General features: G+C 44.7%; 1 protein-coding gene across 2 annotated transcripts in view; it reads right to left on the bottom strand.

Annotated features, from left to right (window-relative positions):
- Positions 1-18,961, bottom strand: part of ZNF638 (zinc finger protein 638) — a 41,545-nt gene that overhangs the window by 9,029 nt on the left and 13,555 nt on the right. For both annotated transcript variants that reach the window (XM_070948952.1, XM_070948953.1), the window contains exons 6-19: positions 17,709-18,016; positions 17,037-17,180; positions 16,347-16,478; positions 14,433-14,491; positions 14,270-14,322; positions 12,632-13,186; positions 11,926-11,975; positions 10,273-10,404; positions 9,971-10,096; positions 8,137-8,178; positions 7,499-7,639; positions 6,341-6,466; positions 5,390-5,439; positions 335-1,646 (exon numbers count right to left, since the gene is read on the bottom strand). In XM_070948952.1, coding sequence (XP_070805053.1) covers positions 335-1,646; positions 5,390-5,439; positions 6,341-6,466; positions 7,499-7,639; positions 8,137-8,178; positions 9,971-10,096; positions 10,273-10,404; positions 11,926-11,975; positions 12,632-13,186; positions 14,270-14,322; positions 14,433-14,491; positions 16,347-16,478; positions 17,037-17,180; positions 17,709-18,016 — 3,230 coding nt within the window. The remainder of the gene's footprint in view (positions 1-334; positions 1,647-5,389; positions 5,440-6,340; positions 6,467-7,498; positions 7,640-8,136; positions 8,179-9,970; positions 10,097-10,272; positions 10,405-11,925; positions 11,976-12,631; positions 13,187-14,269; positions 14,323-14,432; positions 14,492-16,346; positions 16,479-17,036; positions 17,181-17,708; positions 18,017-18,961) is intronic.

Raw genomic sequence — 18,961 nt, 5'->3', positions numbered from 1 at the left:
GGATCGAGTCTACACAAAGCAGCCTGGATGCCGCACGAGAAGCCGCAGCTCGCAACGGGAGAATCTCAGGAACCGCCAATGGAAGGAAGGAACGAACACCGCGTGTCCGTTCGGAAATCTGCATCGTGAAGAGCTGGCTCTTTCCTCCCTTCCGCCAAACGCATCCAGGTTTAAACCGCTTCTGAACGCACCTCCCAACCGACGCTGCATGGCGCCAACTGGTTTGGTGGCACCGAGTGCAGCAGCCGCATACAGGGAGGGGACGGGGACTCGTTCAAGGACTGGAAGAAGCGCCAAGGTTAGGGACCAGCCAGCGCTTTAATCCCCTCCTCACCTTATTGCCGCCGGTATCCCGCTTGAGGTTGGAGGATCTACTGTCTTGCTCTCGGCTCTGCTTTGGACTCCCCTTGATCTCTGCTGGGGGGTCCTTGTCTTGCTGCGAGGAGCTCTTCCCACCGCCTAACGCAACCACCACCGAACTCATGCTTAGCTTAGACTTGGCGCTATCTGGGACGTTGGACCGGCCATTTGCCGGCCTTTGCTGACTTGTTGGTTTTGGCGCCGGCATCTTCTCAGCCACCCCTGGGCTCTTGGTGGCCGGCTTGCTGGCCGACTTTTTCTCTTTCCTTCGAGCCGAAAGTCTGGTCTTGGGTGGGTTCAAAGCCTTTGGGACAGGAGCAGCCTCTGCGTCGGCTACAGTCTCTGCCTCCGGCACGCTCACTTTGCAGGATTCCTCAGCTTCAGCTTGTCCCTGTCCTTTCCCTTGCGATGTCTTTGTCACAATTTCCTCAGGGTTCTGTACTTTGACATTCTCTTCTGGGGTCTCTTCCAGTTTGACTTCTTCAACTCTTGAGGCAAAGTCTTTAGGGAGCTTCTCCAGGATCACTTCAACCCTGGCCATCTGCAGCAGCTGAGCCTTTACCTTTTCCTTCGTTTCCGACACTGCTGGCTCAGCTACCTTCGCACTCACTTGAGAGGCACTAGAGGGGCTCTCCAACTCTTCCTCCACCTTCACCTTCACCCTGGGAGCAAGTGTCTCTGCTAAGCTGACGGTCGCTTCAGGATGATCTGCTTCTGGAGAGGCCAACCTGTTACTGGAGAAAGGGTCAGTACTTGGCATTGCCTGCAGGGCAGCTTCGGTGGAGCCCAGCCCTAAGTCTGCCCTTGTCTCTTCTTCCGTGGCCGAGGCCGAGAGGGCTCCGGTGGTTTCTTCGTTCGAGGCACCGTGAAATTCTTCTGCTTTCCCAGGAGCTAATTCTTCCTTTGCCTTCTCTCCGCCAGGCAGAGAGGCCTTTCGTGGCAATTCCAGGTCAGAATGATCAGTCTCTTTTTCTTCCTCTTCCAGAACAAAGGAAAAGCTGGAGGCCAAAATGACGGCTTCTTTGGGTTTCAGGTCTGAAGGCTTTAAATCCTGGCCTGTGCTTGGAGCTCCAAGCCCAAAGACTTTTTTAAATGTTTCTGAGTCTTCTTTTATCTTCAGGGGCTGGGAAGCTGCTTCCCCTACCATCTTCTTGCTATCCAAGCGCTCAGTCTCTGTGTCTGGGATAGCCTCCGAATCAGAACCGCGGTCTTCGGTGGCCTCGGTGGGAGGAACAGCAGATGAGGGCACCACTCCTGATCCTTCGGGAATTGTTTTCAAGTCAGGGCTAAATGTATTTAAAAAAACAGAACAAATCAAGCTATGTTGAGAATGCCACAGTTATCAATTACCTCTTGATGCCAACGGCTGGGATTTCCTGAAGCACTAATGGCTTAGGATGGGGAGATCTAACTTATTCTACTAACCTCGGTTTAAGCGTGGGTGAAACGCTTCTAAGTTACCTACCATTATGGCAGGCAACCCTAAAGGGCTTCTTCGAAGCTCACTGCACAGATGCCCTGTTGACCCCAGAGCTGAGTAGATTAGAATTTAAGGCAGGGGGGAAAAAAAACCCCACATACAAATACACAGAGAACTTGTGCTCGGGTTGTGAATGTGTTATTTAAACTGAGAGCGGAAATGTTAATAGTTTGTCCACAGGATCAGCAGGCTGTCCCTAAGGAGCCCCAATGAGTCAGGACACTTCCATATCCATATGCAAAAGGTTAATCTCGAGGGGATCCCAAGTGCCTAACAGGCTCCCAAGGAAATCTGAATTATGAGACAAATGTATGGGATAATACTACAGAGGAACATTTTCAAAAAAAGTAAGCAGTTTCAAGAGCCCTGGCTGAAAGCCCATTTTGTTTATTCGTTTCCCAACCATTTCCAGCCAAATAAATGCCTTCTGGAAATCTCTAAGGCGATCTCCCATTCCCCCCTCCCTCCCTCCCTCCCTCCCTTTGGGACAATCATCTGCCATTATCTTATGATTCCAAAGACAGTGTGGATTATTTAGGAAAGTGAGCTGGAATCTCAATATCACTACAATAGATGATGACAGGACACCGAAACTGGATCGTGGACAGGAATTGTCATTTGTAGGGCTGGCACAAGAAACACAAACCAGACAGAATAGCAGACAGTTGTGCAAAAAACCACCAAAAAAAGAAAACAACAAAAAACCTCAGTTGTCCTCAGAATCAGTAAGAGAATCAAGCATGAACTGATCGCAAACTTCATAGGCCTTTGTCATCATGGGAAAGGTTCCTGCAATCTTCTGCAAAAAATGATAAAGAGTGCAGAGCCCTGCAAAGTAGGGCCAATTTGAAAAGATCAAGATCTGGTCACTAACGGTGGCTGCAAATCTCTGGTCTTTCAAATGAGGTCTGGCTTTTCCAACAGCCAGCAAAGAAGCAGCTGACAACAACGGAAGGAGGGAGTAAAGAGAAGTCAGACTGACTCCGTTCTGAACGAGATTCCAAAGCCGAATCCAAATCTGGGACTTTTGAGCCGTGATCCTCCATTCAATGGTGTTGATATTCTAGGCATACTGTTCAATCCTGAGAGATCCCCTTCCCAAACAAGCATCTTACGTAACATAGGTGGAAAGGGACTGCCAGGTAACAGTTAGCAATAAATAGCAGCCCGTCCTGCAAAAGCAGGTTTCTAAACTAAAGATTTCCAAGGATGAGTGTAAAATCCCCCTCCCTTATTTTGCTTTTCACCAATAAAGTAAATTGCACTGAATTTCTTTTCTGCTGGAAGAAGGATGAAGAAGTTGTTCAAAGTCCATTCCATCTCCTTAATCAAAGAGGGTTATTATTCATAAGCAACCTACCGAGAATATTTCAATAGCTTTCAAGGAATACAGAAATTGGATTTAATTCGCTTGGGAGGAGAAGAATGATATTTTAAGAGGAGAAAAAAAAAACTTGGGTGGTTTGGAGACCTTGCAAATCCGAAATCATTTGATAAAATAAAACATAACAAAACTAGGATTCGTAAATAAGAAAGGAAACATGCTGAAGAAATACAAAAAAACCAGAAAATAAAAAAAAAGTTGCAGGAACTTGACAAGTTCTCTTAATTTCAGGGAGTGTTAAAGAGCTTATTCCACAGTCGTGTTCTGACACTAAGGTAGTCCCTCTCTTCGGGCTACTGAGGAACTGAATGAAAAGGGCAATCCACAGAGAGCGATAAAGGACCAAGGAGTTTGGAAGTCAAAAGGGCAGCGTCCAACTTAACAGAATGACAGAGTTGGAAGGGACCTTGAGGTCTTCTAGTCCAACCCCCCTCTCAAGCAGGAGACCCTATACCATTTCAGACAAGTGGCTGTCCAGTCTCTTCTTAAAAGCCTCCAGTGATGGAGCTCTTGTTCCCAGCTCGAAATTCAGTTAGTGTTCGGTCATTTTGTTCTGCTTTCTTTGGGGAGGGGAGGGGGAAGAGAGATGGGACAGAAAAAAATATTCAGGACAGCTGCCAGGTCCCCTCATCGAGAAGAAGACCTGCTCATCACGTTTGTGTCACCCATCGTAACTCCTGGCAAATGCTGGAAAGGTTTCATCAAATATGCCTGATCAACTGCAAAGCCATAAATATGTTTCTTCAGGGTTTCCCAAAATACTATCGATAAGAACAAGGCAAAAGAAAAATTAAGCTTTCTTTGTTTCCATAGCTTCGAAGATTTTCTTACTTTCATTTCTATCCGTATAAGAAGCACCATTTTCAACAGGGTGTCCAACCTTGGCAACTTGGCAAGGCTGCCTGGGGTATTCTGGGAGTTGGAAGTCCACAAGTCTTCAAGTTGCCAAGGTTGGAGACCCTTGCTTTTTATGTTAACATGGAGGTTCTTCCATTTTAAATTGAAATGCCTAAAAAACCAGTTTAGAAAGTAACAGCTGTACTGTTCCCTCCCTTTGACAGAACAGGCAGAAAGAGACAGTAAAACATGGAGCTGTTTATGAAGAGTCACCCTGGAGTGTAGCTGCCCCTGGTTTAACCCAGAAATTCAAACATTTTCTGATGGAAAATACCAAGACTTTTACAGGGAGACCAGTGCCCATATGCCAGTGCTCTCCATAGGCCACGTGCAGAGACCATCAACAACTCAAGAGGCTGGATGTGTAGAAGTAAGTACTCTAAAAACAGTATTTTATTAGTTGTAGTAAAATAAAATACACAAAACCTGCTCCAAGTCTACATCATCATATAGTTAGCGAACACCACAGATATCGTTTCAAAGGTTCTGGTTGCCTGAAGTACATTTATTTTAAATGTGTATCTACAATATATAGAGATAGGCAAGTTATATTTATGTATCTGGAGTAAGCTAGGAAGAGATGGGTTTGGGGTTACAAAAGACATCTTGAAAGGAAAATGTCCTTTATTGCGCATTAAAATATCTTTGTTCCCTTACTGGTCTACTGATAAATATATAAATTAGGTCCCAATACAACTATCTGAACTTTGTGTTTGTAGTGTTTCAACCTCTGAGCGTAATTTAGCAGTTGCAGCCCAGGTTGTGACCTCCTGGGTTGCACTCAAACAGCTTGATAAAGTCACATATCCCAGGTCCCAAGTCAACCAACTTAGAAAAACGAATCACGTTAATAGAAGGCATGACAAGGCACCAGGATTTAAAAAGCACCGGCATTCAAAAATGTCAATTGGATACCCATGACGACAGGTGGTGGAGTCACTTCTCAGGGCTCACCTGTGTCCCAGGAACAAAAGACAACTGAGACGGACGAACAGAACTACATGCATGCATTGAAAACCCCATTTATTCTTTCAACCGCAGTCGTTTCATGCCAGGTCCAGAATGAGGCAAAGGAATGAGGGAAGTGGCATGGATTGGTTCTTAAAAGCCAGAATTCAAGGCTTAGCACAAAAAGGAAAAAATGAGAATTTGGTTTGTTTTAGTCAATCATAATTTAAATCTTTCCCATCCCATACCACCCCACCCCAACCCCCATCACACACGCACACAAATACACGCACACACTTTGGATATCAATGAAAAAATACCTCTCTTGCCCCGCTTCTTGCTTTTTCACTTCTTTTCTTACAGCATCAGCCTGTTAAAAAAAAGTTCAGCTTTTTGATATGCAAGAAACAGTATAACGATGTGACTGCCTAAATGGAAAAAGCTGGAAAATCATTGGACATTGGTTAACAAATCATGGTTATAAATTCTGAAAGCTACATTCCATTCTACCCTCATTTGCAACCCTGTGTTGTGGCCCCGCCCTCTGAGCCTATCCCATCGGAGGAAGAAAGCTCCGAGCATGAGGAAGAGGAGTCAGCCAGGCCTCCCTCTCCAGGCCCCTCCCCTCTGGCACTGTCTCAGGTGCCAGCCGAGGGAGAGGAGATTAGCCAGGAGCCAGGTGTCTCGGATGAGAGTGAAGGAGAGACATCATTCCTGGACGCACGCCTCCAAAGGCATGATAAACGATTGCAGCAGCTCAGGAGGCGTGCTAGGGATTAGAACTGAGTCACTGGACCACACCCCAGAGACTATATAATAGAGGGTGGTGGCCAGTGATCCCTGTGACGAACAAAAATAAACCTTGGATAGTCACTAAAGCCTCGTCCGAAACTGCTGAGAGGAATATTAATTCTGTTGGACTCTTGTACGCTGAGTATAATATCTTTCTGTTTTCTGTGGAAATAAAAGCACTTGGCAGACGGTGTGTATATCGCTGCCAAGTTGGAGATAAAGACCTGGGTGTGTTCCAAGTGCTTCCTTAACCCTCGGCTGGCTGTGTTTGTGTGTGTGTGTGGACGGGGACAGATCACCCTGCCCAGCCAGCTATTCCTCAATCATCCTTCATGTAGCAACAAAACAAACCCCCTAATACCTGTATAACAACACGACATTAAAAATTACAAGCATTCTCTGCATTCAGAGCCATCCTGAATATGTAGGACTGCAAACTAATTCAAGACAAAGAGGCTAAATCAACGAAGATGACTTACAGCTGTAGGCTCTATTCTTGGCGAGCGCGAGACAGTCAGCTCCACTTCTCCCAAACTGTAAGGATACCTTTTTAAGAAGCGACACATGGACGCCGCGGACTCGGCACTGTTCAGCTGGAAAATGGCCTTCAAAATTCAAAGGGGCAGAAAATCAACACGGAAGGACCTGAACTTGTAGCAAAGGCTGCATTTCTCCCAAGGGAACCTTGAAGGGGGCAACTGCCTTCCCATCAGCCACTTGAAAGGAAGGCTTTGCGTGGGTCTGATGTGGCTCTTTAAAGACCAGCGCAGTTTTTCCAACTCTTAAAAAAAGTTTTTAAATACACCCCCCCAACCTGACGAGGAGTGTTCCTTGAAGGCAAAGATAGACTAATCCTTTAGTCCTCGACTTACAACCATTCATTTAGTGCAGGGGTGTCAAACTCACGTCGTCACGGTGGCATCACTTGACGTTTTGGGACTTTTTTCCCTTTCACTAAATTGGCCAATTTAGTGGCCAGTGCAGGATGCATCCGGCCCGTGGGCCAGGAGTTTGACAGCCCTGATTTAGTGACTGTTTGATGTCGTAACAGCACTGAAAAAAAGTGGCTTATGACTCCTTTTTCACACTTATGACAGTTGCAGCCTCCTCTTGGTCACGTGATCAAAACGTGGACGCTTGTATTTATGAGGGTTATAGGGTCCTGAGGTCATGAGATCCCCTTTTGAAAAGCAAAGTCCATGGGAAAGCCAGATTCACTTAACAACCATGTGACTAACTTCACAACTGCAGCGATTCACTTAGCAACTGTGGCAAGGTCATAAAATGGGGCAAAACTCACTTAACAACTTGCCTTGCTTAGCAATGGAAATTGTGGGCTCAATTGTGATCGTTATCAAGCCAGGCTCTTCTGTAAGGGCGAGCTCTGCTATTGCCAGGCGGAAAAGAGCCGGCCATTGCCTATTCATTGCTAAAGGCCCCCGCACACAGGAAATCTTCTCAACTCGTGGTTGGAGTCCGATACGGATCAATGGAGTTGGAGGGGGGATTGGGCTTAAGTCTGTTTATGGCTACACAGGGATTCTAGGCCGATTCCCCTCTTCGCTCCACCTCCCCCAGGTTCTGCCATCCTTTCTCCTACAGCTCTTGGGCTCTCCTTTGTAGAAAGGAAAGGTCACCTTGTTCTTGTTAGTTATCACCATGTAATGATCCACTCGTCCAAAACGAAGGCCGACGCAAAGGATCTCAAGCTCAGAGTAGCCCTCATCTGGCAGGTTGCCCAGATGCACAAACTGGGTGTACAGCGTCTCTGTGTTCACCTGGTGGAAGAGAAAGGTGAGTACACGAAATGGGCAGAGGGTCCTTAATGCGACTCAACTGATCCTTTCAAAGACTCCTTCCTCGGTATATAATCAACAGCCTGACCCTATTTCGCACCTCCCTTGTAGCACTTGGCTCAATGGGAATCTGCTGTTTATCTCAACTCTTTTTTCCGTGATTAAAGACATTATTGACTATCATCATAAAATTATTTTTGAAGTCGCACCAAGACAGAAGACGCTCTACATTACACTGTCCACCATAAATTGGTATGCTAGATTTCCTACTACCTATATCCTCAATATGCAGCATTCTTGGACAATTACATTTTTAATCAATACTTTCCAGACACATGCACTCTTCAAAGGAGATGGACTAGTTCAGTCCAAAAAAGAATAATAATAATCTGTTTTGCTATTTTTGTAACCCCTTTCTCTACCCCAAGGGCCCAGACTGAATAACAACAACATATTAAGGAACAATTCTTGTTACTTACGCTTGGATTTGCATCTTTAATCATCGCAGTAAATATAACTTCCTAAAAAGAAAGGACCAAGAAAATTTAGGTAATTAAAAGACGGCATTTATCAATTTACAAACTCTCCTTTGATCACCCATCTTCTGCTGGCAATCTCCTTAATTAGTCTTCCAGATCCAATTCAGGGTGCTGGCTGTCACCTTCAAAGCCCTACTTGACCTGGGACTAGGTTCTTTGAAGGACCCTCTTTTCCCAGTGACATCCATCCACCTTACCCACCGGAGTGGGGAGGCAAGAGATGTTACGAATCCTCTCTCTTAAGGAGGTCCATCTGCTGAGACCAAGAAGAAGGGCCTTCTCCGTGGTGGCTCCCTCCCTGTAGAACATCATCCCTGCAGAGGTAAAATTGGCTCCTACTTTGATACCCTTTCCTAAGACCCTAAAGATGTGGTTCTGCCAAAGGGCTTGGGGACTCCAGGCTGATACAGAGCCCAACAAGTGGCTCATTTAAATGTTGACATCAGAGGGGCATTGTTGTTAGTTGCAAAGTCGTGTCCGACCCATTGCGACCTCATGGACAACGTTCCTCCAGGCCTTCCTGTCCTCTACCATCCTCTGGAGTCCATTTAAGCTCATGCTGACTGCTTCAGTGACTCCATCCAACCACTCCGTTCTCTGCTGTCCCCTTCTTCTGTTGCCCTCCATCGTTCCCAGCATGAGGCTCTTCTCCAGGGAGTCCTTCCTTCTCATTAGGTGGCCAAAGTTTTTCAGTTTCCTCTTCAGGATCGGGCCTTCTAAAGAGCAGCCAGGGTTGATCTCCTCTAGGACTGACCGGTTGGATCGCCTTGCAGTCCAAGGGACTCGCAGGAGTCTTCTCCAGCACCAGAGTTCAAAGGCCTCCATTCTTTGGCCTTCTCAGCCTTCCTTATAGTCCAACTTTCACAGCCATCCATTTCAACAGGGAACACCATAGCCTTGACTATATGCACTTTTGTTGGCAGGGTGATGTCTCTGCTTTTTAGTATGCTGTCTAGATCTGCCATGGCTTTCCTCCCCAGGAGCAAGCGTCTTTTAATTTCTTGGCTGCAGTCCCCATCTGCGGTGATCTTGGAGCCCAGGAAAATAAAATCTGTCACTACCTCCATTTCTTCCCCATCTATTTGCCAGGAATTGAGAGGGCCGGATGCCATGATCTTAGCTTTCTTAATGTTGAGTTTCAAGCCAACTTTTGCACTCTCCTTCTTCACCCCCATCAAGAGGCTCTTTAGTTCCTCTTCACTTTCTGCCATTAGAGTGGTATCATCTGCATATCTGAGGTTGTTGATATTTCTCCCGGCAATCTTAATTCCGACTTTTGATTCATCTAGCCCCGCCTTCCTCAGAGGGGCATGGGGGACTATTTCTTTCATTGACCTTCTATTGGGCTTTCCTGTAAGCAGCCCGAAGTCACTGAGTGAGTTGGTTGGCCATATAAATTTTCTTAGATACCTTTTTCCATACCTTTCCCTCTCACTCACTTTCCCATTTTCCTGGGACATATGCTACTCCCCAAGAGTACCACAAAGTACAACTGTTGAAAGAAGCCCAGAAGCCTTACTGGATAGTTAGGAGCCTCCAAACAATTCTGTCCTCTTCAGTTGTTGCAATTCACTAAACCTAACTAGGTATCTAGGAGCAATGAGGGAGTTTGATAACAAAGAACAGTCTAGTTCTGCCTTCCCCAACGCAGTATTCTAATGATATGAATCCTTAGCCACTTTTTGTTTAGTTTATTCTTCAACAACCATTTAAGAACAGTCGCCTTGTTGCAAGACGGCCGGCAAATAAATTTAATAAAAATTTTTTTACTGACCTCATTTAGATCCTTCAGCTCAGGGACCAGAGAAATACAGAGCTGGTTCCTCTCCACCCACATTGGGAAGCAGGTATAAAATTTCACCATGGAATCTGCAGATTTGCGACTTATTTCTACGTATGCCTTTAAAAAAAAAAAAAACTTTTATCAGTGACCTGAAACCAAATGACTTCCTTGTTCCAAATGTTGGCCCTGGGAGGAAAAATGAATCATTTTCAATCATTAATTAATAAAGAACGAATGAACGAACAAATATATTATTTTTCCTCTTCTAACACCTTTTACAGATTGTTCAGTACCTTCTTATGTGAAGACACAATTAAAATATCTTTAACTTTCCCAAAGGGCTTGGTTAGATTCCGGATCTCCTCCAGACTGAGCCCGGTCTCGGGGAAACTGGAAATCATCACGACACACATCTCTTCTGGATCCTGGAAAAACAGAAACGGCAAATCAGAATCAGGGAGAGCTGAATAATTCTCCTGGCTCCTTCCCACCTTCAGGGCCCACCAGGAACACCTCCCCCCCCCCCCCCCGGTCTGTCCCCTGGAATCTTCTCTGGGTGCTGCAAAGCTGCTCAGAGTTGCCTTAAGCACAAGATGGGAGACCAATAAATCTGATAATTATTTTTTTTAAAGGCCAGCCTTCCTTCTCCTGCCCTTTTGGCCCAGCAGGGAGGCTGTTGAGGCTTCTCTCTCCTGGAAAAGGGAAAACCTGGCATGAGGCAGGTAGAATAAATCCTCTCCCCACTCCAGCCTTTCTCGCCCCAGGAACCCAACCTCAAAAACTGAATCAGAAACTCAGAAAAATAATCCTATGCAACACTTTTTCTTCTGGAATGAGGCAACATTTAAAAAAGAACTTAAAACGGAGTATTAGAAAGTTTTCAATGAGGAACTTACAACAGTTTGTTTAGTGACCATTCAGTTACAATGGAACTGAAAAAAGTGACTAATGACTATTTTTCACACATATGACCACTGCAGCATCCCCATGGTCACAGAATCGAAATCCAGACGCTTGGGAACGGGTTCAAATTTATGACAGTTGCAGGGTCCTCTGGGATCAAAGAATCAACTTTTGACAAGCAAAGTCAATGGGGAAGCCAGATTCACTTAAGAACCGGGTTACTAACTTAACCACTGCAGTGATTCATTTAACAACTATGGCAAGAAAGGTCATAAAATGGGGTAAAGCTCACTTAACAAATGTTTCACTTAGCAACAGAAATTTTGGGCTCAATTGTGATCGTTAAGACGAGGACTACCTGTACACGAATAGTTTGAAAATTACTTTAAATGGCACAATTGTACAGTTAAGTTATAAATGATGCATTTTGTGCCAGCAAGCTAGGCCCGCTCAAGGTCTCCTAGGACATTCAACGTTTTCTCCAGTGGGGGTTCTGCTTCTTTCTACTTACTACCCCCTGGAAGACATTCCTGTGTCTCCTCTTTGGGGAAGGGGAGGTTGGGACCCCGTTATCTCCTACGGATGGCCACCATGCTGGGATAAAATATGGGGATGCTTCAATGTAAGAAGAGCTGGGACGACAAGCCAGCTGGAAATGAGAAAGGGAGGCTCAGTTTAGTTTAAGACACAGGTAGTCCTCATCTTACGACCTGAGTTGAGCCTGGAATTATGGTTGTAAATCACTGTGGTCGTTGAGTGTGTCACCATGTGACCGCAGCCAATTTTGAAATCATTAAACAAACACCATGATCATGTGCTCAGTAGAGTTTTACAGGCTGGAAACCAGAAGTAAACCAGCAAAAAAAAAAAAAAAAAAGTCATCAATCATGGTCAGGTGACTGCTGCAAACAGCTGTAAAGGTGTCCCCCCATCCCCGTCCCCCCCCCTCCCGAGTCTGGAGAGGAGAATGGGTTGGCTGCAAGGAAGGAATGCCGGGTCTCCCAGCTTTGGTGGGACTTTGAAGAAGGAGGAGAGGAGGTTACCTTGCCGGAAGATTCAACTGCTTCAGGACTCTCAACAGCTTCTGACTTATCTGTAATTTTTTAAAAAGAAATGTTTTTTAAAAAATTAAACAATTCTTACTGGTCGAAGAGAGAGAGAGCACTATCAAGAATCCAGGTTCCTTTGGGGAAGCGGGAACTCATTCTTATTTGCTCAGGGTGAATAAATATGAATGATTTTTTTTAAAAAATCAGATTTTTAAAATTTACCACATTTTTCGCACTATAAGATGCACTCCCCGCCCCCCCAAAAAAAGTGGGTGGGAACGTCTGTGTGTCTCATAGGGAATGTTGCTGACGCCCCGCCCACCCTTGCAGGGGCCTAGAGTGACAACACCCCCTGCCGAGGGGGACAGAGGGAGCAGCTCTGAAGCTCTGGGAGGACCAGCCCAAGGAAGCTCCCAGTTAAATAAATAAATAATAAATAAATAATTTTATTTCTATACCGCCCTTCTCCCGAAGGATTCAGGGCGGTGTACAGCCTATTAAAAGCACAAAGACAGACCATCAATTAAAAATAATTAAAATTATTAAATAATTTCGGCTCAGATTTAAAACCCCAAAAATTTAAAACACCCAATTTAAAATCATTACATTGATAGCCCGGCCTGGTGGAACAGCAGGGTCTTGAGGGCACAGCGAAACACACGGAGGTCGGTGATCTTACGCATTTCTGAGGAAAGGATACCTGGAGCGTCTGCTGGTTTGCTGGCTTCCTTGTCCTGAGATTCTCCGGCTTGGCTGGGTTCCCCAGCATTCTGCTCCTTGGGAGACTCCTTGGATTCGGCTACTTTCTTGGCCTTGAGGGGTTCTTTGGCATCTGACTCCCCCACTTTCTTGGGCTCCGCAGCCTTCTTGGCCTTGGATTCTCCGGCTTTCTTGTTTTCTACGACCTTCTTGGCCTTCAGAGATTCTTTGGCCTTGGCATCCGTGGCCTTCTTGGCCTTCAAAGGTTCCTTTGCTTTGCATTCCTTCTTGGTCTTCAGCCCTTCTTTGTCCTTGGGTTCTGCGGCCTTCTTGGTCTTCAGAGGCTCTTTGGCCTTGGGGTCAAGGGATTTGGAGGAGTCGGCAGTTTTTTTCATCTTGGGAGGATTTTTCCCCTCTTCCAAGGATGCCGGGTCAGCCGCATCGTTCTCTTTTACAGGGCTGGGTTTCTTGCCATCTGTAGTTTTCTTGGCTTTTGTGGCTACCTTGGTCTCCCCGCTTTTGACAACTTTTCCAGGTTTCTTGGTATCAGTTTTAGCTACAGTCAGATAAAGCACTGGTTGTTATGGTTACAAAGATTCTTGGGACAATGACATTAAATCAGCACTGTTTTTCATACTTGGCAACTTTTAAGATTCAGTTAAAAAACTTTAACTGAAGTCCATGCATTTTAAAGTTGACATGTTTGAAAAAGCTTGCATTGAACATTTATTGATGGATGCATGGTCTGATAAGATTAAAATATCCAACATAAAAATATATTATGCTGCTCAGAGGGAGATGCACCCTGGAGCTAAGGAGGGATTTCCTGACAGTGAGAACAATTAATCAATGAAGCCGGCTGCCTCCTGGAGTTGTGGGTGCTCCGTTGCTCAAGGTTTTCAAGAAGAGACCAGACAACCATTTGTCCAGGATGGGTATAAGGCAGGGGTGTCAAACTCGCGTCGTCATGGTGTCGTCACATGACGTATCAGGACTTTTGTCCCCTTCGCTAAACCGGGCAGGGGCGAGGCCAGCGCATGATGCATCCGGCCCAGGAGTCGCGAGTTTGACGCCCGTGGTATAAGGTCTCCTGCCTTATGAACCAGAAGACCCCCAAGGTCCCTTCAGCCCTATGAATCTATGGTTTTCTTCAGGACAATCCCTTCTGACCGATCACCAAATAATCAAACATCAGCAAAACCAAGCACTTCTGCATATTTGCAATAGTGGTGAATATCTGTAGCTCGGGTGTAGGATGAGGGTGTAGGTTATTAAGAAGAATACCAACACTGACATTTCCCTAAACTCCGCTGAAGATGTTACCTAGCCTGGTAACGAGACATTCGGCGACCAACCCACAAGCTCAGAGAATAAACCTCCACCCTCACAATACAGAGTGGCAAATGTTGCCCAGTCTTATCCTCTAGCACTAATTGCATGTCACCACTCTGCAGGATTGGCCTCCCCAAGAACAGCTCCTACCCATCTCTATGCAGCCCCCTTTGGTTTCAGCCCATTTCCAAGCAGCCCCTCGTCACCAGATTGCTTGGTTTGGGTTTAAAAAACATCAGACGCCCATCTCTAATTTCGCAGGCACACACACACAGAGAGAGACTAGCTTAAAAAATGAAAAACTCACAGGCAGAAGACAGCGAAGTAACTTTTTTCACCACAGATATAATTTGCTCTTTCCTAAAAAGAAGAAAATAACGGTTGAATTCATTTCCATCCACCCTCCTGGAAGCTCACGTCAAAAAGCCGACCGGGAGCATCTGGGAGTCCAGAGTAACTAATGGTCTTACTTATTATTCGGGGCAGAATCCTTGGTATTCTGAGCAACTTTCTTCTCGTTTCCTTTGCTCTGAAAATAAAAGGAAGTGACGGTTTAGGCTCTGCAAAAAAAATATATGCAGCTGCTTGTTTTGAATTTAATAATGTAGTATTTTGAGAAGGTGCCCCTTGATTTCTGCCAAAAGAACACAAAAAAGTATCTCACCTATTCATCCATTCCGTAGGAAATCACAAAGCAACTCTTGGGTTTTTGACAGCTAAGCCAATCAAAGTATCTCTATTCCAGGGCTAGGCAACTATGGCCCCTTGATGACCTGTGGACTTTCATGCTGGTTCAGGAATTCTGGGAGTTGAAGTCCACAGGTTGTTAAAGAGGCCATAGCTGCTCATCCCTGCTCTATACCCATAGTCCTTGACTTACAAACACAACTGAGCCCAACATTTCTACTGTTAAGGAAGACAGTTGAGTGAGTTTTGCCCCATTTTATGACTTCTCTTGCCACATTTGTTAAGTGAATCACTGCAGTTGTTAAATTAGTAACACGGTTGTTAAGTGAATCTGGCTTCCTCACTGACTTTGCTTGTCAGAAGGTCGCAAAAGGAGATTACGTGACCCTGGGACACTGAAACCGTCACAAATATGAGTCAGTTGCCAAGTCAGTTGCCAAGCATTTACGGGACCGCCTGCTGCCACCAATAGCCTCCCACCGACCAGTACGCTCCCATAGAGAGGGGCTCCTCCGGGTGCCGTCGCCAAACAATGTCGACTGGCGGCCCCCAGGGGGAGGGCCTTCTCTGTGGGGGCACCTACGATCTGGAACGAGCTCCCCCCGGAGATACGGAGGATTCCGGATCTGCGTACCTTCCGTCGCGCGCTTAAGACGTTTTTATTCCATCAAGCTGGCCTGACCTAAACTTTTCCTCTTTTTAAATGGAATTTTAAATTTGGTTTTAATTTATTGGGGTTTTAAAATGTCTCAGCCAAATTTATTTAATCAGTTTTATCTCTATTTTAAATTTTGTATCCACATGTTTTATTTTATGGCTGTTCACCGCCCTGAGTCCTTCGGGAGTAGGGCGGTATACAAATTTAATAAAATGAAATGAAAATGAAATGTTTCTGAATTTTAATCAAGTGTCCACAGAGATGCTGCAATGGTCATAAGTGTGAAAAAAGGTCGTAAGTCCCTTTTTTCAGTGCCGTTGTAATTTCAAACAATCACAAAAGGAATGGGTTTAAAGTCGACTACCTGTACAAAGCTAAGCTAAGTAACCCAGCACTGCTGTGGGATGTTTATCCTGATGAGGGATCTGGCATTCTGATTACCTATTGATCCCCTTTCCAATCATGTATTGGAAACCACAAACGGGCAGGCTTTCCAGTTCTGGTTTGTTCCGAGTAACAAAAGCCACCGGATTTGACACCTTGCCCCTATCAGTTTTATGTCCTCGCTTACCGAATGGCCCGTTTGAGTTCTATTGCAGCCAAAGGAACCAACCCCTTCAAGTGGGAAATGCATAAAGCTTGCAGTAAATACAGACAGGATGTGAACAGTGTGCCAGAGCAAAAGCATCAGCAATTCCATGGCAGGAAAATGCACTACAAATGTAAGCTTTTGCATGTTTTTAAATGGGAAGACCCTGAAAAGGGAAGGAGGAACAAGGGAACAGCCAAGCAAGATTTCACTAAATTCATTCTTGGTGCAGGTTGCCTTCGACTTACAACCGTTCATTTAGTGACTATTTGGCGTTACAGCAGCATTAAAAAAAAGTGACATGACCTTTCCCATTGCAGCAACAGGAGGGACTATGAAATCTGGAGGCCTGTCCAAATTGCCTTGTTATTAAAGCACAATTCAAGACAATGTAGAAATATTTTGAACAAAACCACAAAACTTTCCTTTTCACAACAGATCTCTGCTTACCTGAGTAGAAGCCGCTTTGGGTTTTTCTGCCACGCTTATCTTCACCCGCTTGCCATTAATGAGGACAGGAGAGGTTTCATTGAATTTGACAGCTGCTATTACTGCTTCCTTGTAGTTCATTTCAAGATAAGCCTAAAGAAAACAGAAAGTTTCTTATTTAAGATCCTACTCATGTTTTATTTCAACGACATGCTAGCTTCCTATTCAAGGAACAGAAATGACTAGCAATAATTAAAATGCAGTATACAAACATTAAAGTCAAAATGGGAATTATTTATCAAAAAAAATGCAAGAACATATAAAACTAGTATCTAAGATATTGAAGTTGTAACAAGAACAACTAAAAAAGTAACAATTATGGGGTCTTTGATGCTCTCTGAGCTTGGCTGTTCTCTTGCAGACATTTCATTACCCAGCTAGGTCACATCATCAGGTCTAGGACTGTCCTTGCTTTTGTATTTTCAATTGTTTTGCTTATTTCTTACCTCTTTTTTGTATTTTTGTATAGAACTGTTTATCCTGAAAGTGAACAGCCTACATTTGCTATGTATGCATTCAACAAATACAAATAATCTTGAATTTTCCTGTGGTAATATAACCATTGAAACATATCCACCCTGATGTATCTTTGGAAAAAAAAAGTGCATTTCAGCAAATTTAAATATATTAGAAATGTAAGAAGCTGCTTACCTCATGTTTACAACGGTCAACTAAGATGTCACTAACTTTTCCAAAAGGCTGGACTACTTTCTTAATGTCTTGATCTGTAAAAACATCTTCTGGCAAGTCAGATATTTGAAGAATAGTCCCCAAACTCCTGGGTTTACTCCAAAACTGCAAATAATTTTTTTTTAGTAAATTTACATGATTTCTCACATTTAATCTCTTGTATACAAATACCATGAAACACAATTTTTTAAAAAACGAAGCAGTTATAGCCAACTTAAAAGAACCAATAGCAGGACAACCGTGGTTAAAATGTACAAAGCCTATTTTCTAAAAATCCACTGAAAGAACCTCAGACAATACTGATATATTTATCCCAAAGGTGCTTTTTCCAAGAGGCAACTGGACGTTTCGCTTCTCATCCAAGAAGCTTCTTCAACTCTGACTGGATGGTGGGGAAGGGAAGGATTGATGCTCCTTGCAGACGGAGCTGGTCATTGGAATCCTTTGAGAGAGCCGTTGAGGGCACCTGGAGGTTTACCTGTGTCCTCAGGGGTCACCTGAGTGGTGCAAATGGGTGTGGAGCCTTCTTGGAACTGCTGAAAGGACTGTGTGGCTTAAAAGGTGCCACTAATACGAATGGGACGGGACTGTCCCACGAAGACTAAACAACGTAACCAAATGCAGATAACCCACCTTATTGGCCAGAGCATCTGCTTCACTCACTGGCGCGGCCAAAGGCGGTTTCTTAGATTTCCCCTCAGCTGCGGCCTCTTCTTTGCTAGGAGCCTCAGGAACCTTAGTTTTACTTTCGGAGGAGCTGTGTCGGGAATGTCCTTCTCTCTTGGACGGTTTTGGGGAAATTCTAGGATTTCCGGACTTCCCATCCTCAAAATCAGGCGATGCTCTTCTCCCTCCTGAAAAGCCCTGGCCGAAGGCTTGTTTGTGAATGTGTTCAACAATGCGAGGTCCCAAACATTTCATCACCGCTTCCAAGGCCTTATCTGGGGAAGAAAAGAAAGACAGCATGAGGCTTTTCAACTGATTCTTCGGCCTTGTTTTGTTTGTTTTAAAGGCTGGGGGACCTCATTTGAGACCAAACAAGGGGTCCCCAAAATTTTTAGGAACACAGGCAATGAAATAACAGGGAAATAATCTAAACAATGATTTTAAAACAATGAGGGAACAAAATGTTTTTGGAATGAAGATAAATTGTATTGAAGATGGAGGGGACGGACGGACCTGCAAATCCCTACTCTCTTGAGAAGGAGTCACTGGGAAGGGTCTGGAAAAATCATGCCCAATCTGGAAAAAATGTGTGCGAAGGGAGGATGTAAGAGGAGACAGACAGTCCCACACATAACGTGGCCCAGGGCTGTCCAATCAAGGCAACTTTAAGACCCGTGGACTTTAATTCCCAGTATTCCCCAGCCAGCGCATAACCAGCAGTGTGCTTAGTAAAATAAATAAATAAATAAATAAATAAATAAATAAATAAATAAATAAATAAATAAATAAATAAATAAATAAATTTCTATACTGCCCTTCTCCCGAAGGACTCAGGGCGGTGTACAGCCTATTTAAAAACACATCAATTAAAAATTAAAAATTATTAAATAAATTCGGCTCAATTTAAAACCCCAGAAAATTTAAAATACCCCAATTTAAAATATTACATTGATAGCCCGGCCTGGGGGAACAGCAGGGTCTTGAGGGCACAGCGAAATACACGGAGGTTGGAGATCTTACGCATTTCCGGGGGCAGTTCATTCCACAGGGCAGGGGCTCCCACAGAGAAGGCCCTCCTCCCCCTGGGTGTCGCCAGCCGACATAACTTGGCTGATGGCACCCTGAGGAGACCCTCTCTGTGGGAGCGGACTGGCCGGTGGGAGGCTATTGGTGGCAGAAGTCGGTCGGTACCCAGGTCCTATGCCGTGGAGCGCTTTAAA

This window comes from Pituophis catenifer, unplaced genomic scaffold, assembly GCF_029215685.1.
Source record: "Pituophis catenifer annectens isolate HBS135680 unplaced genomic scaffold, rPitCat1.0.hap2 SCAF_8, whole genome shotgun sequence".
NCBI classification, from domain to species: Eukaryota; Metazoa; Chordata; class Lepidosauria; order Squamata; family Colubridae; genus Pituophis; species Pituophis catenifer.
The sequence above is the reverse complement of the archived record's forward strand: the minus strand, read 5'-3'. Positions and strand labels throughout refer to the sequence as shown.